This window comes from Meles meles, chromosome X, assembly GCF_922984935.1.
Source record: "Meles meles chromosome X, mMelMel3.1 paternal haplotype, whole genome shotgun sequence".
Taxonomy (NCBI): Eukaryota; Metazoa; Chordata; class Mammalia; order Carnivora; family Mustelidae; genus Meles; species Meles meles.
Genome location: NC_060087.1, coordinates 130,346,804 through 130,370,423, shown reverse-complemented (window position 1 = coordinate 130,370,423; position 23,620 = coordinate 130,346,804). Strand labels below are relative to the sequence as shown.

The window sequence follows — 23,620 nt, the reverse complement described above, 5'->3', positions numbered from 1 at the left end:
CAGCTTCGCTTTTTTCGGCCTGAGCCTGTCCTCCTAGCAGCTCTGAGAGCAGAGTGTAGCAGTTCCATGCCCTGGCCTCCTCACAGGGAATCAAGCAATGAGCGCTGAGTCCTTTCCAGGTGCTTCTTCAAAGGCTCCACTTCCCTGCGTAGCCGTTCAGCCAAGCCAACCTCCCAGTGCTCCACGCCCCCCCACCCCAAGCCTGGCTGGTCACTTCTGTGCTTCGCTGGATCCGAGGAAGAAACTGTAACAAGCCGCTGGCTCCGAGCCTGACCTTTCAGCCTCAAGTGCCACCTACCGACTCAGTCCGATTCGGTGCTGGCGCCTCCCCGTCGCAAGAGTCTTTGACGGTCTTGCCTGGAGGCCGCAGCTCCCCTCCTCGAACTTAGACCACCTTGTCTCAAGTGTCTCATTTTCTGTCTGGTGTTACAGAAGCCTGTGAACATACCTTGGGCTCCTCAATTCCAAGTACCTTAAGGGCAAAGACCTTGTCTTACTTTCCTGGTTGTGCTCCCCTGCCCCGTCAGCTTAGCACAGTCTCCCCCCCCGGGAGGGTGTGATGCTCCTGTCGCAAACCTCACGGCACGTACAATATCTTCACTTTCTTCCAGTGTCCCTGGCTGCCTCTCCACCCCTAGGCAATGGCAGAGAAGAGAACAGAAGTCTTTAACGTTACATTTCCATTAGTCTGGGAAGAAACTAGGTTTTGTAAGCAGCACGTCACCAGAAAATAGAGAACACGGCATCCTGTGTGCTTTGCCTCTCGGAAACTGGCCTGAAGGGGTCTGTGAGCACGAGCTGCAGAGAAACTGTCCTTTCTGCATCATCTCACGGACTTTCTGCCCAAACGCCAGTGGCTCACTGTCACCCAGCCCCATGCTCCACGTCAGAAGAGCTACACAGCGGAAATGGCAGGCCACTGGGGCACACTACCTTGCAACGAGAAAGGACAACGGGTCTCTGCTGATAAAGAGAGATGTGTGGGGGCACTTGTGTGACTCAATCTGTTAAACGTCTGTCTTTGGCTCAGGACATGATCCTGAGGTCCTGGGATCAAGCCCCGCATCGGGCTCCCTGCTCAGCAGAGAGCCTGTCCCCCGCCCCCCCCCCCCCCCCCCCCCCCCCGCCTGCCACTAGCCCTGCTCATGCTCGCTCTCCCTCTCGCACCCTCTGGCAAGTAAGTGGATAAAATCTTTCAAAAAAAACAACAACAACAAAGAGAGACATGTCCACGAAAGAGTGTTTTATGAAAGAACAATGCAGGCAGGCACACCAGCTGTACTGGGCAGAGCACGTGGAAGCAGGGAAGGAGGTGGCCAACCAGCCGTCATTTCCCGCTAGGGGCTGATGGGGTGACGGGTGACAATTATTTAAGCTTTTAAAAATGTTTGCTTTACATTCTGCATCTCTCTGAAGTTTCACCATGTGTCTGAAACTCCCGCTTTTTTTCTGTGGCTTCTACTCTAGTACTGCATTGCACGGAAGTAAATTTAGTTTCCCAACATCGATTAGCAAATGGATTGTTTTTCCCCTACAGCTTCGATTACGTAGAAGGACGCTGGAATGCTAAGTAACCTGGGGGAGGACAGGGAGAGAACACTAAACAGCAGAACACGAAGCTGCCTGCTTTAAGAAATTCCAGTCCAATCTGACAACGGGAGGAATGCCAGCTGTTTCCTCCACCCTTGAAGGAGGTTAGTTTGTGGGTCCACAGAGGAGCTAGGGGCTGGGGAATGCACTGAGGCAGGCCCAGTCTCCGCACTGCATCAGTCGACCTTCCGCAGGTAGCGAAAACTCTGCACGGTCCTTTCTATGGCGTCATCCATGCTGACCAGTGGCCGGTAGCCCATGAGCCTCTTGGCTCTCTCACAGCTATAATAGTGGAACGTGCCGGCCAGCGCGACGCGCATCGGTGTGAAAGTGGGCCGGAGCTGGACGATGGGACGCATCACCATCACCAGGAGGGCCAGCAAGAGGGCCAGGTAGTAGGCTACCCAATAGGGGATGTGGTACTTGGGGGCCTCGTAGTTGAGGCCTGTCAGGATGCGGGACAGGAATGTCCAGAAAGGGATGGGTTCGTCATTGGTGATGTGAAATGCCTGGAGAGAGAACAAGACGTTAGGAAACGCTCCCTAGCTGGACAGGTGGGCAGACCGCACTTGGAACTCGGAGCTCAGGCGTAAGCTGATGACTCAGCCTGGGACCAGTATTTTGGGAAGCTGGTGGCCTCTCCTCACCCGCCCACCCAGCATCTCTGATCTGCAAACGTCAGCCCGCGGCAGAGAGGCTTTTCGGATTGGGAGCTATGGGCAGCCTTAAGGTGTAGACAGGGAAGGTGAGTTTTCTCTGTGGGGCAGGATTTTTAGGTGAAACTTAGATTGCACTCAGGAAGGTATGTTTGTTAATTTAATTTAACAATCATGTTACTCGTGGAGAAACTCCTTATCTTCAGATGCAACAAGAGGCCACACGCCATTCCTCAACTGTGCTGTATTTGGTCTAACGCATAAAGCCACACGCCCAGCGACCCCCACCACCCTAAGTGCCACGGAGTGGGAAAACAGCAGAGGCCCAGGAGAAAAGTGAGATCCAAAGGGGGGCGTCCAAAGGTAGCAGTGAGAAACAAGGAAGGGGGGGCCCTATGAGTGGGAGGAGAGGGTGAGGGGGCCCTACTGTGCTCTCCCCTCTCCGCATGAGAACTCCCTTCCCCTGACATGTCTGTCCTGCGCGCCCGGTGCCAAACGCCAGGAGACTGAGATACATCCACCCCTCCGGAGGGGCGAGAGGCATGAGCAAGGGTGGGCAGCGGGGGAGAAAACACGAGATTTCCAGAATGACGGGGAGGGAAGGTGAGTAGCAAGCACCCCACCAAATGTACGTGGGACCCCGCTGGAGCGGTCACGTCCACAGCGGGCATCCAGGTCACGTGGCCTGGAGAACTAGGCCCCTAACGCTTGGTCAATCCCGGCTCATTGGCTCTGGATGTGGGCTGTCCTGAGGGATGAGGCACTGTGATTCACTACACTCCCGCCCACGGGGCATCAGCCTGGGACCGAGGGGGTCCTAAAGCAGATCAGCCAGGATGCAGAAGCATGAAGGCAATCAGCCAATGAATCCGATCCCAGGGACACACAGTCCGAAGACAGACAACCGTGCTCGGGGCAGGAGGAGCGGGTGCCTTACCTCCCCACTCCCAGCTGCATCTCGGGAGAGGTGCTCTGCAGCCAGGATGTGTCCATGTACGACGTTCTCCACAAAGGTGAAGTCCACCAAGTTCTCCCCGTTTCTGCGGGCAGACGGGACACGGTTAAGGGACCAAGATTCCTGGGGCCCTCAGAGGCAGAGATGTAAGGGCCAAACAAGGAGTCTGAAAGCCCGATCCCCTGCCTGCCCACCCCGGCATGGCCTACACAGGAACTCCCTGCTCTAGACTTCTATTTGAGCTGTAAATCATCTTCACCTCCCCCTAGGACACTCAGGACTAAGGGCTTGCTTTGGCCTCACACTTTTCTACCATCTCTTTCTAATCCCTCAAAGGAGGAAGACAGGGCAGCAGGGGGGCAAAGCTATAGGCAGGGAGGCAAGGTGGCAAGGCAGAAAAGAAAGGAAGCAAAGACGTACTGGGGAGACAGCCACGTGCTGTCAGCACCCACAAAGGCCTCGCCACCCGCACTTTCCTGGAGAAGGAATGTGAACACCTCTACCGGCCTTCCTAGATCCAAGGAGAGTTGAAGGCCTGGCCCTTGACCCCGTGCCAGTCTCCCCCAACTCCCCGGGCCCATTTCCTCAATTTTCAAAAAGGGACACACGTATTTTCTCAGGCTACATGATGAGGTACTAAGTTGAAGAGTGTCCTACCCAAATTCATGTCTCCCTAGAACTTTTGGATGTGACCTTATTTGGAAATAGGGTTTCGGAAATACCGTCTCTGAAGATGTGACCAAGTTAAGGTGAAGTCATATTGGGGTAGAGTAGGCCCTAAATCCAATGGCTGGTATCTTTGTAAGAGGCAAATCTGGATACAGACACACAGGAAAGATGGCTCATGTGCGGGCGGAGGCAGAGATTAGAGTGACTTGTCTTCAAGCTAAGGAACAGCAAAGACTGCTGCCACCACCAGAAGCTGGGAGGAAGGCCTGGAACAGATCTTCCCTCTGTTTCCAGAAGCTACCAACGCTGCCAACACCTTCATTTCAGACTTCTCGCCTCCAGAACTGAGAAAGCATTAATCTCCGTTGTTTTAAGTCCCTCGGTTTGTGGTGATTTGTTGGGGCCGCCCCAGGAAACCCACACAGAGGGCAGCAGAGAAGGCAGCATTAGATCTGTCAGGGGTCAGGGAGAAGACCAACTGCGGGCCAACTTACCCAATCATGAACTTCATCTTGCCCTTCCTGGCTGCCTCGATGAGGATGGGGACCAACTGGGGGTCCCTTGGGCCAAAAATGCCATGAGGGCGAATGGCCATGGTTAAGAAATTCCCCTCGGGATCATTGGCACCCAGGACTTCCTGTAAAGGAGCAAAAGGGGCATGTCAGGGGACACAGAGGCTGACTTCTGCTCTGGTATAATCTGGGGCTACTTCTCTATCCCATCCGCCCACGGGAGACACAGCTGGGTCAAAACCAGTATGATCAGGGGCCCCTGGCTGGCTCAGTCGGTAGAGCATGGGACTGTCGATATCAGGGTTTTGAGTTCAAGCCCCACATCGGGCACAGAGCCTACTTAAAACAACAACAACAACATGATCAAAGAGAAAGGCCTGGGTTTGGGTTCAAAGACTAAAATGCACTAATGCAGTCGGGGAAGATGAGCCTTGGCCACAGGGTTCCAGGTAATGAGTTAGCCATGAGCCTCTGCCCTTCTGGCCTCAAGTTCCATGTGCTTGTTCCCCCCAGTCCTGAGCTGTTCTGGTCCGTTCTGAGTACCACCTCCTAGGAAGGGACTCTGATGAACCCGAATGGGCCAGGAAGAAGGAGCTGAGAAGGTAAAGGGTCTGGGGAAACAGGTCAAGTCCTTAAGATGTGTCCTGTGAGGCTCAGTGGACAAACCAGAACTTAAGGGGTTAAAGTACAAAGAGTTTTGCCTCCAAAGTAACAAGACATCCTGAATGATTTGTTATGTTATTGGTCGAAATGGGACTGTGCACTCATGACATGACCTATGTCACTTGACTCAGGAAGTACATGCTCGATAAGGACACTTACTCCATTGCCTCACCTAGGATTTCTGCTCTATGGTGGCAAAATTCCCGTGCACATTTTGGTTCCAGTGACTTTAAGCTACTTGACTGAGTTTACCATCAGGCACCCAAAGTCAACGCAAGGGAGGCACTGATGGTCTGAGCCATGGCTGTCCCTTGCAGCTCCTGAGCACAGGAGGTGGGAGTCTCAGTGCCTGGATGAGAGTACACGGGCCCCGCCACAGCCTCGGGGCTTCCTGGGTTAAGTCCTCGAAGGTGGGAGGGCGGCGAAGCTCCCTGTGCTCCCAGGAGCAGGGTGGCAGAACCCGGAGACGGGACTCTGACTTACAAAAGGCCAGGCTTCCGCCCCTGGACTGGGGGGCCCTTGTGCCTGCCCGCAGACGAGTTCTCCTGGAACTTTCTGACCTGGAGTGAAAGCAAACAGATGGGAGGCAACCGGCTCTCGGGCAGCTCAGAGGAATTCACGCCAAGCAGGCACAAGCTCTAGCGCGATGTGGGACATGCTGCAAACACCTGGGAGAGGCCCACAAGCATCCATGGCCTTCAAGCGAGTCTGTCCCTATGGCAATATTCTCCTTGGACGCTAGTGCTGGGGCTAGCTGCTCTCAGGGTTCCAGCAGCCCCAGAGTCCAAAGGCCTGGCGCCCATTCCTCAATGCAGACTGCTGTGAGAACCAGGTGCTCCCTGGCAAAGTGGGCCTGCCAAGTGGAAACCAGTACCTTGCCAAGTACTTTTCCTTAAAATAAAGCAAGATCCTTTCATGGTTTCATTTAAATAAGGGAGGGGGGCAAGAGTGCCCCTAGGAAGGCGTTCAAATGAAAACACTTGCGTGTGAAGCCCAAGTTCTGCCTGTGTGCTCGGGGTCATCACAAATTGCCTCTGATCTCTACGGCAACTGCTGATCTTGCGTGGCCCAGAGGCTGAGTGGGTTTGGGCCCCTCCCAGCGGCACGGCCTCAAGACTCGACTGAATCCCTCCCCGTGCGTCAACTGTCCTCCGGCAGAACCTGCTGCCGCCGACAGTGACCCCCTTACGGGCTCCTCGTGAAGCTTAAACGAGGTACTTCCTGCACCATACTCAGACCCCGGTCTGGTCCCATTAAGCTACTGGCGTTGTTTTTAGAGTTGATTTCAGCCCCGGAGTTCCCTTCCCAAGTTAGGTATGCAGGCTTGAGAACACTAACGGCATAAATACTTTTCTTCAACACTTAAACCATCCACATGTTCACGGAACTTGCTTGTCACTCAACCAGTCCTCGGGTACATACCCTCTCCTGTAAGATTTTGGTCTCCGTGTAGCAGTCAATGGGTCTCACGGCGTAAGGGAGGTCTTCGGTCCCATTCCGGATGCTGACGCCCTCAAACACGACACTGGCGCTGCTGGTCAGGATGAGTTTCTGGCGGCAGAGGAGGAGACGGAAGACTTACAACGGACGAGGAAGCGGTGGCCACTACTTAAAGACGCTGACGGCCACACATGAAAGAAGATCAAACGGCCCAGTCTATAGCCACAGAAATGACTTATTGCTTTTCAGGCCTTCTTAGAATAATTCAAAGCTCATCTTCTTTTGCAGCCCCGTGGATCTGACACACATTCTATTCCATTCTAAAGCAGTGGGTTTCACCTTTTCCGTCTGCTCTCACCACTGACAGATGGTACAGACCTCCATTATTGGTGCTATCTCCTATGGGAACGATTCCCCAAGGGAGAAGGAGAGCCCACAAACTCCGAGGGTCAGGTCTGTCTGAAAGAGATGCTTTGTGACTCTAAGACCAACCCTGGCACGTCAGCGCAGGTACACACGCCCACTTGAGGGCACGTGGGTGGCTCAGAGGGTGAAGCCTCTGCCTTCGGCTCAGGTCACGGTCTCAGGGTCCTGGGATGGAGCCCTGCATCGGGCTCTCTGCTCAGCGGGGAGCCTGTTTCCCCCCTCCACCTGCTGCTCTGCCTACTTGTGATCTCTCTGTCAAATAAATAAATAAAATATTTTGAAAAAAAAAAAAAACAAAACAAAAAACCCCCAAAGTTGTTCTTCTTTGCCGTTATTATTTTTAATAGTCTCATTTATACATACTGATTTTTAAAAAAAGGTTTATTTATTTATTTGACAGACAGAGATCACAAGGAGGCTGAGAGGCAGGCAGAGAGAGGGGAGGGGGGAAGCAGGCTCCCTGCGGAGCAGAGAGCCCGATGCGGAGCTTGATCCCAGGACCCCGGGATCATGACCTGAGCCAAAGGCAGAGGCTTTAACCCACTGAGCCACCCAGGCGCCCCTATACATACTGATTTCTTACGAGGGTCTCAGCTTCCAGCCCTCTGGTTAAGGGCAGCACCCAACGCTGAACACCATTAGCTCGAATCATAGCTTTACCACTTTTATTCGACATTGTACTGAAGTCCTAGTAGGCACGGTGGGTTAAGACAAACAAGGAATAATTTGAAAAGAAGAGACAAAACTATCATCATTCACAGATGTTGGAAATGTCTACATAGAAAACATTACGAACATATAAAAATTTTACAGTTAGAGTTCAGGGGAACTGGTGAGCACAAAATCAATATACAAAAACCAACTGTACTTCTATGCATTAGCAATTAAAAATGTAATATGAAAGATATTACTTCAATAACCAAAAATTAGGTACATAGGGATAAACTTGACAGAGGATGTTCAAAACCTTTCTAAAGTAAAGGGTAAAAGTATTAAAAGGCATTCGCGCGAGAGAAAGAGATGATGTGTCTATGGCTATGGAGACTCAGTATGGGCAAGGTATGCGTGCTCTCCCAAACTGCCTTCAAATTTGATGCAGTTACAGTAATGATTTCAAGAGGAACTTGACAGGCTGATTCTACAATTTAGCTGGACGAGCAGAGAGCTAAGAATAGCCGGGCAGAGTCTGAAGAGCACGGCCAGGGGTGGCTTGTCCTAGCAGTTACTGAGATTCATCCTATGGCTTGCTTGTGAGGGCAGGGCGCGGTGGCACGGGCCCAGGTGGAGGCCAAGCAGGCGGAAGAGAGTGCTGCAACAGACCCACGCGAGGCGCCGACGCCTGCGGTGTGCAGGACAGGGCGCTGGGCGGGAGGGAAGGATGGATCATGGGATAAATGGTGCCGAACAACAAAAATTCAATCGGTACCTCAGACCATATAGCAACGCAAATTCTGGGTGGATTCAAGATTTAAATGTGCAAAGTAACACTTTAAACCTTTGGGGAAGAAAAACCCCCAAATCAAATAATCTTTTGATTTCACTCTTATCAAATGTTTCCTAAATACAACATGAGAGCCATTTTTTTTCCTTTTTCTTTTCATTCGAGAGAGGGAGGGAGGGAGGGATAGAGGGAGCACGAGATGGATAAGTCTCAAAAGCATAACACTGGGGAAAAAAGTAAGTTGCAGGAAGATAGAGTCAAGATATCATTTCTATAAAGTTTTTAACTTTATAGAAACTGGTAACTTATATTGTGGCTGCACCTGGAGCCAAACAGCAATGATAAATCCGAATTCAGAACACTGGTTCCCCAGGGGTGGGCAAGGACCACAAAGGCCTCGAGAATGGATACACACAGAACTTCAACTCCACCGGTGAAGTTACTGAAGTGCTGTGATGACTATATGGGTGCTATGTCATTCCTGAATCTTTTCTGGATAACAAGGTATTCCACTTAAAAACCAGCAGCCGGGAAATTCCAGAGCTCTAGTTACACAAGCATGGTGTAGACCAAGGAGGCGGGGATTTGCCATGAGAGGGTCTGATCTGAGCCCCACCTCTTTCATTGACTAGCAAAGGGCTATTTCCTCGCCTCTTAAGTGACATTAGTAGCTCCCGGTTACCTATCGAGGAGCAAATCAGGTGACAAATGCAGGGCAAAGTGTCTTGCCATTTGCAAAGCATAAGGGGTGGTTTTTGACCCTGATCCTTCCTTTCCAGGGCACTGAGCTGGGCCAGCTGATGACGCCAGGCCCCATGAGGGTGAGCCCGAGAACCCGCCTTTGTAACAAAGCACGTGGTAGAAATTTATAGCTCCTCAGGTCTAAGTTATAACAGGTTTCTATTGGTGAAAAGTAAATAGTTTGAAAATAGAGGCAAGGTCTGGAAAACCGTATGTCAGTTCCTCGAAAGGTCAAACACAGAATTACTGTCTGACCCAGGCATTCCACTTCCGGGTCTCTACCCAAAAGAAGCGCGAGCAGACGCGGAGCTGGTATTTACACAGCCGTGCTCCCGGCAGGACGATGCACAATACTTTCTCAACAGTGGAAACAACCCAAGTTCTACTGGCGGGTGAATGGCTAAACAAAACGTGGTCTATCCACGCAACGAAATGTTATTCAGCGGTAAAACAAGAAGGAAATTCAGACACACGGTACAACACGGATGACCCTAGAACACGTCACAATGAGTGAGATAAGTTAGACCGAAAGGTACAGATGCCGTGTATGAGTCCACTTCTTTGACATCTCTAGATTCATGGAAACAGAATGTAGGACGGTAGGTACCGAGGGCTTGGAGAGGAGGGTGTGGGGAGCTGATGCTTAATGGGGACGGAGTTTGAGTTTGAGAAGATGAAAGTTCAGGAGAAGGACGGTGCGGATGTTTGCACAGCAATATGAATGCACTTGATGCTACTGAGCTGTAAATTAAAAAATGGTTAAGGGGCGCCTGGGGGGCTCAGCTGGTTAAGTGACTGTCTTTGGCTCAGATCATGATCCCAGCGGCCTGGGATAGGGCCCCATGTTGGGCTCCCTGCTCAGCCGGGAGCCTGCTTCTCCCTTTCTCTCTGACCCTCCGTCTGCCACTCCCCCTGCCTGTGCTCTCCCACTCTCTCTGTCAAATAAGGAAATAAATAAAATCTTTTTAAAAATGGTTAAAATAGTAAATTATATGACATTCATTTAACCACAATAAAAAATATAAGCAACATTGACACTTTTATGGCTCTTTAACCGAAGACTAATAAGCCTGAGGGTCCTCAAATAGTCTTATTGACACGCAGCTCACATGGGCCCAGCAGCAAACAGCACTCAGTTTCTAGAATCTGCGTAACACTTTAGGAAGCAAGCCTGGCTAGGCCCAGGAAGAGAACAGGAAGAATCCTGGCTCCCACACTCAGAAAGGGCCATGACACGCTCCTGACAGCACTCACTCAGCCTTCCCCTTACCTGAACCCCAGCCGCTTTGCAAGTTTCAATGACATTCTTGGTGCCAATGTAATTCACTCTATAAAAGAGTTCCTTGTTGTTACTGGATGGTGGGGGTGATGCACAGTGGAAAACTGTGCTTACACCTTTCAGAGCTGGGTACAGATCCTGGAAAAGCAAACAAAGACAGAAAAAAAATCACTTTAGACAAGTAAACAGCCTCCTCACATTCCCACTGTCCAATCTGTGGCATGTAGGTGTCTTGCCCTTTTATAATTCTGTAATTAACATGAAAATACATCTCATTGTAATTAACATGAAAATACATCTCATTTGTAACAGAGTCAAACAAAGTACCTAGGATGGAAACCATGTTGTCCCTTCAATTGCCTCTCCCCATTGACTGGTCCCCAATAAAAACTGGGTTAGGGATTTAGAAACCTGTGGGATCCAGAAGAAGGTAATATCTGTACCTCTGTGCACCATGGGGGTGGGGGTGTGTGACAGTACAGGACCCCTGGGGGTAAAACTCTTGGGAAAACAGGTACAAATTATGAATCATATGAAAAAGTTCCATACCATGAAAGACAGTGCAAAGAGCCAATACAAGGAGTATCCCTTTCTGTGAAAATAGATATAGAACAGCAAGCTGAAAGGGAATGAAAACACGTCCGTTTGATTTACTGCTAAAAGGAACCAAAACTCCTGGGAGCAATGGCTGATTGCAGATCTGGGGCAGGAAATAGACAAGAAAAGCCAGGAACACCTTATCAAATCAGAAAGTAAGGAAGCTAGCCAAGACTCCCGGGGTCCTGTCGAAAGGACTCAAGAGTCAACTTGAAGAGGCTCTCACTGTCCCAAGAAGGGACAATTTGATCACCAGTAAGAATTAAGAATTCATTCTATAAACTAATGAGTAAAGGGAAGGCCAAGCAAAGAACTGAATCAATAAAGAAAGACAGCATGTCACCATTTTCTGAAACGTTCATTCGGTAATAAGACCTAAGAATGACCATCAATAGATTAACATTGCTAAAAGAAAGACAATCATGAATTATGTGCCTAGATTCAATGATTATTAATATTTTTCCCTAATTGTCTTTGTGTAGATAATGGACATAAGATTTTTTTTTCTGAAACCATTAGAGAGTGAGTTGCAGGCAATGTGCCACTTTGCCTCTAAGCTCTTCACTATGCATCTTCTAACAACAAAGACATTTTCCTAAATACTGCTAAATAATGATCACACACAAGAAAGGTTACAGGATAGGACACTCTTTTCCAATAATCAGTCTATATACAAATTTCCCCCATTTTCCCAATAATGTCCTTTAAAGGCATTTATATATTTCGATCCAGGATCCAGTCACAGATCATATTACATTTAGTCCTCCTATCTCTTCTGTGTTTTTGAATCTGGAACATTCAGTGATGATTCTTGCCTGAAACAATTATTAACATACTGGTTGCAAAATGGTAAAATCCTAATTTTTACTTTTATTAGTTGACATTCCTCTGTAATGTAGATGTTCCCCTTCCTCTATGTAATTTTTCTTTTTAGCATGTCCATGGACACATGGCTTCTTATTTTATTCAATGCATTACAATCCACTACTATTGTCTTTTGTGCGGCTTAAAACGTCCCAAATTTGGCCAGTGGGGGTTCTTGAAGTTGGTTTTTGCATTCTTTTGATATATTCCCATTAGGTTTTGAACACGTTTTTAAAAAAGTAGGCTCCATGTTCAGAATGGAGCTCAACGTAGGGCTTGAAATCACAGCCCTGAGATCAAGACCTGAGCTGAGATCAAGAGTCGGACACTTAAAGGACTGAGCCACCCAGGTGCCCCTGAGCACTTCCTAATTCTGTCCTAAGAAAATGTTTCAGGCTCACTTGGACCACCCCCGCTTAGAGTCCTGAATGGGAACCCTGGTTTCTTTTATGGGCAATTGTGTCTAGCAATGAACATCTGAGCATTAGATATGCTGATCGCTATTGGTGCCCCAGAAGAAAAAAACGGAACCAGAGTCGTACCCAGCTTTTAGTCCACTAGAAATATTGTAATACAAGGCACAGCTGTGACTTTAAATTTAGTAGGACCCACATCAAAAAAGTAAAAAGAAACAGATGAAAATAATTATAACATATTTTAATATGAGTATCCAAAATATCATCACTTCAACATGTAATCGATAGAAAAATCATTTATGAGCTATGTATATTCCCTTTTTCTATTCGAAGTCTGCTTTACTGGACAGTGCAGTCTTAGGTCTTCCAGTTTGGAGGGAACACTAGAGGACAGAGGGACATAGCAAAAACCATGGGGATGCAATCTGCGAAATCTAGTCCCCGGGAAATGCTGTGGGACAATAAGCACAGTTTTAATGAAACACTGGTTATTCAACAAACAAAATGGAAAGGGGAACTTATAGAAGAGAGTTAACTAGGTCAATCAACTTCAGTGTCTTAACCTTTTTGGCTCCTTATTTGGAAAAAAAATCTACATAAAAATTTTTTTAAAATATTTATTTATTTATTTGACAGACAGAGATCACAAGTAGGTGGAGAGGCAGGCAGAGAGAGAGCAGAGAGCCCGAAGCGGGGCTCGATCCCAGGACACTGAGATCATGACCTGAGCCAAAGGCAGAGGCTTTAACCCACTGAGCCACCCAGGCGCTCCATATACATAAAAATTCTTATTAGACATTCAGGGATATTTGAACACAGGCTGGAAATCAAGGAATTGTCGGAGTGTTTTAGGTGTAGTCATGGAATTGTGTTTTTAAAAAGGCTCCTTTAAGGAGCACTTGGGTGGCTTAGTCGGTTAAGCGACTGCCTTCAGCTCAGGTCATGATCCTGGGGTCCTAGGATCGAGTCCCGCATCGGGGTCCCTGTTCCATGGGGAGTCTGCTTCTCCCTCTGCCTCTGCCCCCGCCATCTCTCATGAATAAATAAATATTTTTAAAAAATGCAAAAAAGGGGCTCCTTTAAGTCTTACAAAAAGGGGGGGGGCACCTGGGTACAGTCGGTTAAGCGCCAGACTCTTGGTTTTGGCTCAGGTCTAAACTTGGGGTCGGAAGATCAAGCTCCCTGGGCTCCACGCTCAGTGCGGAGTCTGCCTGAGACTCTCTCCCTCTCCCTCTGCCTCTCCCCCACTCATGCTCTTTCCTTCTCAAATTAATAAGTAAATCTTTAAAAAGGCTCCTTATCTTTTAGAGACAAATACTGAAATATTTATAGAAAAAATGATAACGGTGCCTAGGATTGGCTTCAAAATAATCTGAGGGTGGGGTGGGGGTACAGGTGAAGCAAGACCATCCTTGAGTGGACACGAAACAGGAAACCTAGAAAATGTTACAAAGACAGAAAGCGAAAGAACATATGAGGGAGAAGCTAACAGACATGTAGATTATAATAAAGATGCTACTGTATGTCCGGTAAGGCTTCCAGAAAGAAACAAAAGAGAGAATGGAGGTATAGTCAATATTTGTCCAGAAATGAGGAACGGCATGAGTCCTCAGATTTTTAAGGCCCACTAGGTGTTGAGTAGGTTTTCAATATAAAACTTAAACATAGACCTAGACATATTCTCTACAAAACACATGGGATAAAAAAGAAAATCCTAAAAGGCATGAGAGGAAAATCCAGTGGACCCTCAAAGGAATGATGATCAGATTGAGCGCCGGGAGGAATAATCATGAACCTAAAATTCCACCCCGCTCCTAGCAAATCAGCATTTATGAGAGAGGGTGAAATAAAGACATTCTCAGGCACAAGAGATGCTAGAGGAAATGCTTCAGGAAGAAGAGGAAGGAACCTGGGAGAAAGAAATGGGGAATAAGAAGTACTGATGCATGAACTCAAGAATATGGCACAAAACCCAAGCGGTAACATTCACACCCATTTCTGAGTGTCCGGCACCCACTTCATGGCCTCCTGAGTTTGGACTTCATGATCCATCACTGCGGTCTCGGCCTTGCCCATGTCTGTCTTTACCAGGTTGGTCTGGCAAACTCCGGCCCTGGTTAAGGGCGACTCTCTCCTTGTCTCTGCAGGTGCCTGAGAGCAACACACTGTGGTGGCGGGTCTCGCTTTGAGTTTGTGTTTACAACAAATCTATAAACAAATACTGGCAACACCATCACAGTTTGGAGGGAAGCTGAGGTTTGCTACGGAGCCTCATCTCCTTTGAGGGGACCCAGCAGTGATCCAAAGAGACAATATTCCTGCCTTCATGGAGCTTACCTTCTGTGGGGGCGGTGGGCAGAGAAGCCAGCAGACACAGGGTGCTCAGGTAGTACCAAGTGTCATACAGAAAGCTAAGGTAGAATAAAGGTGATCTGGAGAGACTTAAACAAATTTAGGGAGCAAGCTCTGTGGTTCACAAAGAGCACTCCTGGCGGAAAGAGCAGTGAGTATAAAGGTCTTGGGGCAGAAACTCAGTTGGTGAGTTTGAGGAATAGGAAAGAGGCCAGCATGCCTGGAGCACCGAGTGAGTATAGGACAGGGTGAGGTCAGAGAGGGAGTGAGGCAGATCATGCAGGGCCTCGAAGGTGATGATAAGGGCCTCTACGTTTACACTAAACAGAACTGAACCCCTGGAGGCTTCTGAACAGAGGGGCATCACGATCTGACTCACACATTAACAAGGTGGTGGCTGGGACCAGCACGGTAACAAAGGGAGGAGTCAGAAGTCGCTGGACTGGGGATCTGTTCTGAGAGTTCAATCGACACAATCTGCTGATGAATGGGATGGAGGGTACAAGACAAAGGAATCAAGGGTAAATCTAATGTTTTCGGCCAAAGCAATTGGGAGGACAGAGTGGGCCATTTACTGAGACAGACAGGACTTTAGTAGGTTCGCTGTAGTGGGGGCGGGGACTCGCAGCAGGGCACCAGGAGCTGAACTGTGAACACGGCAAGTACAAATGTCCTTTGTGCATCCACACAGAGATGTCCAGCAGGACGGACACGAGTCCAGCAGAGCTACAGGCTGCAGATGTCGAGCTGGAGCTTGTCAGCCCCTACACTGTACTTTGTCTGTGAGCCGGGGACGGAGGGCTTTGCTTGGACACCGAGTGTGCTCAGAGAAGGAAAGAGACGTAAGCAGTGAGCTCTGGAGCCTGCTACATTCAGATATTACAGAGCTCATGAGGCACAATGGCAGGAGGATAAATTGGCAAGTGGGGTGTCCTAGGCTTGGCCACTGGATCTGGTTGCCTCCAGGTCCTTGGTGGCTGTGATAGGGGTTGTTGGTGACAACCTCACGGGAGTGCTTGTAACACAAAGAGGAATGAAGCAATCACAGGCAGCAAGGGCAAATGGCTCCTCGAGCTCTCCTGTTACAGCGGAGAGAAGTGGGAGCGCACATCAGGGCATTTTGCTTTCTTAAGATGGGTGATTCTGCAATGTGTCTGTGTGCTGTTGGCTACGACTGGGTGGAGAAGGACCCATTGCTGATGTGGGAGAAGAAGGCCAGAATCCCCAGTGGGGCTGGCTGAAGGCCGTGGTCATTGGAAAGATGCAGAAACCTTGTTATTTATTTTTTTTTAGATTTATTTATTTGACAGACAAAGATCACAAGTAGGCAGAGAGAGAGGCAGAGAGAGAAGAGGGAAGCAGGCTCCCTGCCGAGCAGAGAGCCCGATGCGGGGCTCGATCCCAGGACGCTGGGATCGTGACCTGAGCCGAAGGCCGAGGCTTTAAGCCACTGAGCCACCCAGGTGCCCCTCAGAAACCTTGTTATTTTCTTCTCCAGCCCTGTTCAGCTGCGCAGAGGCTCCCAGGGAGGAGGGAGAATCAGATTAAACACGGCTGGGGTTGCGCCGAGGAAGTTATTCCATCCAACACTGGTCTAGGTACTGTGTAAAGGTATCTCACAGCTGTGGTTAACACCTGTCATCAGCTAACTTTAAGGATCGGAGAGTGTCCTCCATACTCTGGGTGGGCTTCATCTACTCACTCAAAAGGCCTTAAGAGCAAGCCGTGAGGTTTCTCTAAGAAGAAATTCTGCCTCAGGACTGGAGCAGCACGTCTCGCCCGAGTCTCCTGCCTGCTGGCTTGCTCTGCAAATTTGTCTTGCCAGCCCCACAATCACACGAGCCAATTTCTTTCATTAAATCTCATTCTATTCCCACCCCCCACCCCTGGCCGCTTCCTCTCTGGCTACACACACACGCACCTAACTGGTTGTTTCTCTGGAGCGCCCTCACTGACGACAGAGACAAGAAGAAAGAGGCAAGGTGGCTAAGTGCTACGCAACACAGCAAGTCAGTCATGGACTTCAAGGCAGTGAGGACACAAACGGGGGAAGGGCAGTGGCATGGAGCCCGAGGTCTGGGTGTGCTTCCCGAACGGGTACAGTGCAGGTATCAGAGGGCCTGCACGACAACGACAATAGGTGGTGCTCAGAGTGGAGGGCCTGCAGGTGAGAGGGTGGAGAGGACACATTTACTGGTGACAACAGGCTCTGGGGCGGGGGACAACAACAGGCCTGGAGGCCAAGAGGAGTGAATGAGAGGAGGCAGAGGAGAGGTGAGGCGAGGGTAATGGCAGGGTCACGTGTGTGAATTCTGAGCTCATCAGCAACGATGACAAGGCTGACCTCCTCCAGGAACTGAAATCAATACGAAATGAGAAGGAGCCACCTGGGAAAGCTGGGAAAGGGAGCAGGTGCCCATGGAGGACTGTCACAGGGAAGGGCGCTGGGGCTTGTACAGTGCGCCGGCGTCCCCCGCACAGCCAGAGGGACCTCAGGGCAGTGGGCAAGCGGCAATGCAAACAAGGAAGACTTCTACCCCGTCTCCAGGCTCAGAGGCTGGGCAGTGTGGGGGGGAAAACAGCCTGGAGGGGAAGCCGCATCTTAAAAGTCAAAGTGACAAAACCATAGCAAAGGATGCCAAAGCCAAGAATCAAAGATCACTGATGGGCTAAGGGAAGCTATCTGCGGCACGGCATTCCAGATAGAAAGGAATTACAGAGCCATAAGAAGAACAAGGTAAGCCAAACACAAATGGACAAAGGTCACTGACAGGCAAGCTCACAGACCATCAACAAAGAGCACAGAGCCTGGCATCCTGAACAGGGAGGGCACATGCCTGTAAGCCTCACCTAGGTACCATTCCACACCTTTCAGAATGGTGACACCAGAAAGTCGAACTACATCAAATGTTGGCAAGGACGTCCAATAATGGCGATCCTACCTACCATGCTGCTGGTGTGCATGGAAAATTGGCATAGCAGCTTTGCTGAGCAATAGGGTAACATCTAATAAAATTCCAAATGTTAATTCCCTCACGACACAGAGAAAGCTCGCAAACGCGGTGCTCCTTGAAAGAAGCCGGTCTCGAAAGGACAGATATCGCCTCACTCCACTGAGATAGGCACCTCCAGGGAGACGGGAGATGAGTGCTTGCCAGTGGCTGGGAGCGTAGCAGAGGAAAAGGGGAACGATTGCTAATGAGCCTATTTTATTCTCGGTTGACAACAATGTTCTGGAATGAGACAGAAGCGATGGTCACACAACTCTGTGAATACACTAACAACCACTGAGTTGTCTATTTTAAAAATGTTAAATTTACAGAATGTGCAGTAAATCTCAATTTAAAAAACTCCTGAAACCCGGCAATTGCACTTCTGGGCATTACAGGGGACCGTTGAACAATATGGGTGTGAATGCACGGGTCCCCTTATATGTGGTTTTTACATAAATGCAGTACAGTACCATGAGTGTATTTTCTTTTCCTTACGGTTTTCTTTTTCAAATTGTTGTTTCAATTCCCTTCCTTATGTTTTTCTTCATAACATTTTCGTTTCTGTAGTTTACTTTATTGTAAGAATATAGTATATAATACATACAACACACAAAATGTGTGCTAACTGACTGCTTATGTTATCAGTAAGGCTTCTGGCCAAGAGTAGATTACTGGGGACTCCCCAAGCTTTTGGGGAGTCAAAAGTTGTACACAGATTTTCAACTGCAAGGGGGTTCAGGCCCTGACCCATGCTGTCCCAAGGCCAACGGAATACTCTGGAACAGCAGGAGGCACGCTATTGCTGGCGGACAACTTTGTTTGCAAATGAAGGTGTCCTGGCCCACGGCCACACCCACTCATTTATGCGCCGACTTTGGTTGCTTTCCCAGTACCATGGCAGAGTAGAGTTGTACTGACCGAACGGGGGTTAAGTTCTTTCCTGTAACTTCAAAATTTTTCCAAAACATGTTTTTTTTCCGAAACAATGTGGCTGACCTGTGAGTCCGGCAAGCCTGGTAGTTTCCTTCCAGGGGGCTGTGGAACCCTGACAAGGCGGGGTGCTGCATTACCTGTTGGCTGCAGAGGTCTCCCAGGAAGAACTGCACCCGCGGATTGTCGAACCCCTGCCGCATATCAAATACATTGACAGTGTAGCCTCTTGCCAGCAACTGCTCCACCATGTGCTGCCCCAGGAATCCAGAACCTCCGATAACTGTGCACTTAGTGGCCTGCACAAAGAAAGGGGTGGTAGGTGGTACGTGAGCACTGGAAGCCACAAAGCGCGTCCAGCGGTTTGAACTTCTGGTGCTCTATCGCCAGTGGTTCCTCATCTCCTGGGGTCAGTTAAGAAGGAAAGAGAGAGAGCAAATGAGACCAAGATAGATGTGGCTGGACTGGATGATCTCATACGTGCATGCCGCGCATTTAATGAAAGGAGCAGGAGGCAGGCATCTCCGAAAAAAATGAAACTACCAACCATCAAAACCGGACAATACAAAAAAACCCCAAGCGATAGCTTCTTGCTCCTAGTAACTGATCCCTGGGCACTTCAAAGCATAAGAAACAGAAACAAAACAGAACAACATGCCACCCACTCAACTGACAATGGCGACTTAAACCAGAGAGAAGAAAGCAAGGTCTCCATGCTCACAGGACAAAGCCTCTTTCTCTCCCTAACCAGTCCAGGGCTGGGCTGCGAGACTTCAGGCTTATCGCCTACCCACTCCCTGCCTTAGTGTATCTAAGACTGTTGCTGCCTGGTAGGATCTCCTGAGGGGTTGCAGGGAGGGTCAGTAAACTGTGAATCAGCCAGGCCCAGGACTCTGTTTTCCCTTCTCTGAGCCCTGAGCAAGTTGAGGTATCAGGAAGAGCCGCGGGGTTTTACATTTCAGCTTTTGCAACATGTGCCCTTTCTTAGTTACATTCCAATCCTGCTAACCGGGGAGAACAGAAGGACAGAGCACCAGATGCGGGCACTTCAATACTCTGACACCGGGGGCGGGGGGCAGTGTGAAACTGTGTCTGTTGCATACTGATTGAGCCGGCTCCAAGTGTCTCTGGAGGCACACCTTGGGGGTCTTTTGGAAACCATATCTGGGCTTCCTGAAGATGACAAATCTCCATTCTCTCTCCCCAGGCTCATCAGAGCTGGGAGTGTGGAAAAGAAAGACATTAAAGATGTGGTCCACATATACAATGGAATATTACGCAGCCATCGGAAAGGATGACTACCCAACTTTTGCGTCAGCATGGATGGGACTGGAGGAGATGATGCTGAATAAGTCAAGCAGAGAGCGCCAATTATCTATGAATAATTACTTGTGGAGCACAAGGAATAACATGGAGGACATTAGGAGACGGAGAGGAGAAGGGAGTTGGGGGAAATTGGAGGGGGAGAGGAACGATATAACAAATTCTGGGTTTTAGAGGGGAGGGGAGTGGGGGGATGGGTGAGCCTAGTGGTGGGTATGAGGGAGGGCACGGATTGCATGGAGTGCCCAGTGTGGTGTATAAACAATGAATCTTGGAACATGAAAAAAATAAAATAAAATTAGGATGTTTAAAAAAAATTCTGCTCCTGATTAGAAAACAATGAACCAACCCCTCTATTTATTCCTTAAATACCTATACAATTGAGATATGCAGGAGACTCAGGAGGTGCCAGGGTCCCTTCTACACATTCACCCCTTCAACCTGGTGTCCCACCCAGGCTGGCACCTTTACTGGAGTCCCTTGGGCCACGTAGAGATGGCTCTGGAGCTTTGGCATCATTGGTTTGGGCCTGAATAATCTACTGACATCAGCAGCCTTGCCATTCCCCCCTTCCCCAGCCACCAAATGATCTCTTGAACCCATTTCTGTCTAGGTTTTGTTTTGATGACTCCCATATACATGGCATCATACCATGGTAAAGAATTTGCACTTTGACTCAAATTTTGACCTTCCGCAGGACACAGGCAAACTAAATATGCAATTCCACTTGGTCCTCACGTGGGCTACCCCTTCTCCTTTCCTCAAGTCAGCTGTACAGGAAAATGCAGGGTTTTTTTAGATAACTCCAAGCCTCCCTGCTCCCCAAACTGATTTTTCATGTTTTACTACAAGTTTGCCTGAATCCAAAGGTGTTCAGACTAGACATGTTTTGATAGTATCCCAAAGGATTTCAGATTATTTTGGTTATATTATCTGGCAGCTCTAGATACAGTTGTTTCAAAGTTTGATAGTCTAATTTAAAAAGAAATCAAATAATCTTTCTATTATGTCCAGTGTAATTTCATTTCATGATTTTAAATGTGGACAATCCTTTTTTCTAAAAAAGATTTGTTTATTTATTTGAGAGAGAAGGAGAAAGCATGTGCGTGGGGGGGAGGGGGAGAGACTTTTGTAATGATGGGAACTTAACTGGCATTCATCTCCGAGAAGTCAGGTATGCGATGGGGCCATGTCTCCAATCACACCCGTAATACTACATGGTTAGAGATCGTGTGAGATAACTACTTGATTTTTACGGTCACGAATGATGATGCAGAAGTGGGCACAGTGAACAAGAAGGAATGTGTTCTAACCACTCCAAACTGAAATCAGGTAGTGAGACACAGAATGGGTTACTCAGGGAAATTACAGACTCAACATCTTGGAAAGAGTTTTAAGAATAGAAAAGAAAGGCATCCGAATGACTTCAATTGCACTATGATCTTGAGCTAAGAGAATGGTTTAGGCCCCTGGGTTTTTTTTTTTTAACCTGTTCTGTTTTCCTTCGTCTCTAGCAGTGGGCCTCTTTTCAGAAGTCTTACATAGAATATATTACAAGGTAAGATGAAAGTATTCTTTTTATTTTAGTAGTTTAAATTTATAACTTCTACTTCTTATCAAGTCAGCCAATGACAAAGAACACCACTGATACAACCACTGCAATCTACATTTCTTTGGCAAGGAGACTCTCACATTAACCTTCAACTAACAGAGGCACGTTAGAGCCTTGTATTCTGAGCTACACACGAAGACCAGGATGATCTGGTGGTCCAGGGAACCTCCTGGGCATCTATAATTTATTAACATCTGATACAAACACATTTTACCTCGGTGTGATTTCATTTCTGAAGCGTTAGCATTCATTGAAAGTGAGTCAAAGAATCAAACCCAACATCTGCAGATCTACACAAAGAACCTCCAGGGGGGCCTAACAATTCCTTCAAGTCTTTTCTGGCACTTGCTCGAATCACAGCATCATGAACGAAGAAATGGATGTTGAAACCACTATGTTCTGACATTCTTACACAGCAGTGAGTAACTGGTACCTTAAATAGATATATATGTATCTTATACAAAAAGTCAACGTTGATTGATTAAATAAATGTACCAACTACAATTTTTGACCCACAGCTAGTATCAATGGTTTGCTGGTAGTGTATGTGTGCTCGACTTTCCCCTTACCTGGTTTTGGCTAATCTTTTTCATGTCATACTTACGTTAGGAATGTCTTCTGTCCAATGTGTCCGTGTGATGTGGTCTCTCATTGGCTCATCAAATGCTTGGTCCATTCCAGCTCCGAATATGGTTATGCTTGTGATGAAGTTTTCTCTTCATAAAGAAATATTTAGAGACAGACATTCATGTTACAAGACTGAAACATCTTTTAAGTGTTCGTGTTTTTGTGGATGCCATTCCCGTTGCATTTTCACGAAGAGCTGAACCACCACTGTTGCTGTTAAAGGAAGCCGTCCGCTTCCTGCTGCTGGATGGGCTTCCCTGGGAAGCGAGAGTGTTAACTGGGCCCATAACTCACCATACACTTGGATTAGACGCAGAGTGAAAAGTGAGTTAAGTGACTTCATTCATCATTTACAACAAAAGGAACACCTGTGGCATTGTAGATTTTTCCACGGCGCTCACGTGCTCCAATCATCCCGTTTGTCTGTACTGATCATTACGCTGCGGTAGTATGGTGGCAAAATGCACAGACCTTAGAAGTCCCGGGTTCTGGTGCCAGCCCTGCCACGAACTAGACACAAACTTGTCTCTTTGCTGCTGCTGAGTTTCCCCTAAATGGACGACGTGCTCATCCCCATGACGCTAGGGCAGGGGCCGCTGGGAGGGCTAGAGTGTAATAGGAGACAGAGCTCTTCTTCTCGGTGAAATGAAAGCCACCCTGACTAGGTGTGGAAGGACCCAGTGTCTGTGACCATCAGAAGCCCGCAGGAAGTGGCCCCGGCATGGTGAGCACCGAGCTCCTCACAACCGGGAGACAGTGAAGTCTATCGGCTGACAAAAACACACACTGCCAAACAGAAGAGTGGTGTCTAACACAAGCTTTTGTGACAGCGCTTAGGATATGCTCCTCTCTCCACTCACCCACAATACTGACTTGCAAACCAAGAGCAGTGCTCAGTCTGGGTTAGATGTATTCGGTCTTACATCTGTTTTCTTTGTAATGGTCAATGTACTCAAGTCATGGATTTCCTAACATCTGTCTGGCTAGGTGAAATCTGTCACAAAGAAAACAATCGAACTGCCTGCAAAAAGCCATATTCAGAGAACACTCACTGGTGGGAAGATGGCTGCCAGGCAGCCAACACTGGGATCTCAAAGACCATGACTGCTCCAGTCCAATTCCATGCCTCTAGTTACGCAGACACACATGTCCTTACAGGAAATGATTTTGTGGGTGGATGAAATGGCCGTGAAATGGATATTATGAACCTCTATGTCCCATGGGAACCATTTTAGGGAAACATATCTCTGAAATCATAATGGAAGTTATCAGGAAAACGTATTTCAAAACATCACTTTTCATGACCTTTCCAGATGCACAGTAGACCCCCTCTGCTCCCTACCATGCAGACACCCCTCTAAAATGCAGGAGCTTCCCTGAGGGCCGGTGGGTTGCTACAGTGCTCTGCTCACAATACCCACTATTTCCCAGATACCTGAAGAAGCGTGAGGAAACGACAGGGCAGCTGGTCTTTGCAGTAATGTGGCCGTGAGCCAATGAGCACCTGAAGCCATCAGAAGCTAGAAGAGGCAAG

The 23,620-nt window shown here is 48.3% G+C and overlaps 1 protein-coding gene across 1 annotated transcript in view; it reads right to left on the bottom strand.

The window, feature by feature from the left end:
* Positions 1-1,222: 1,222 nt before the first annotated feature.
* NSDHL (NAD(P) dependent steroid dehydrogenase-like) overlaps positions 1,223-23,620 on the bottom strand; it is a 29,875-nt gene continuing 7,477 nt past the window's right edge. Inside the window, exons 2-8 of the mRNA XM_045994432.1 lie at positions 22,064-22,175; positions 18,665-18,823; positions 10,364-10,510; positions 6,468-6,596; positions 4,365-4,507; positions 3,184-3,286; positions 1,223-2,099 (exon numbers count right to left, since the gene is read on the bottom strand). Coding sequence (XP_045850388.1) covers positions 1,767-2,099; positions 3,184-3,286; positions 4,365-4,507; positions 6,468-6,596; positions 10,364-10,510; positions 18,665-18,823; positions 22,064-22,135 — 1,086 coding nt within the window. The 5' untranslated portion in view covers positions 22,136-22,175 and the 3' untranslated portion in view covers positions 1,223-1,766. The remainder of the gene's footprint in view (positions 2,100-3,183; positions 3,287-4,364; positions 4,508-6,467; positions 6,597-10,363; positions 10,511-18,664; positions 18,824-22,063; positions 22,176-23,620) is intronic.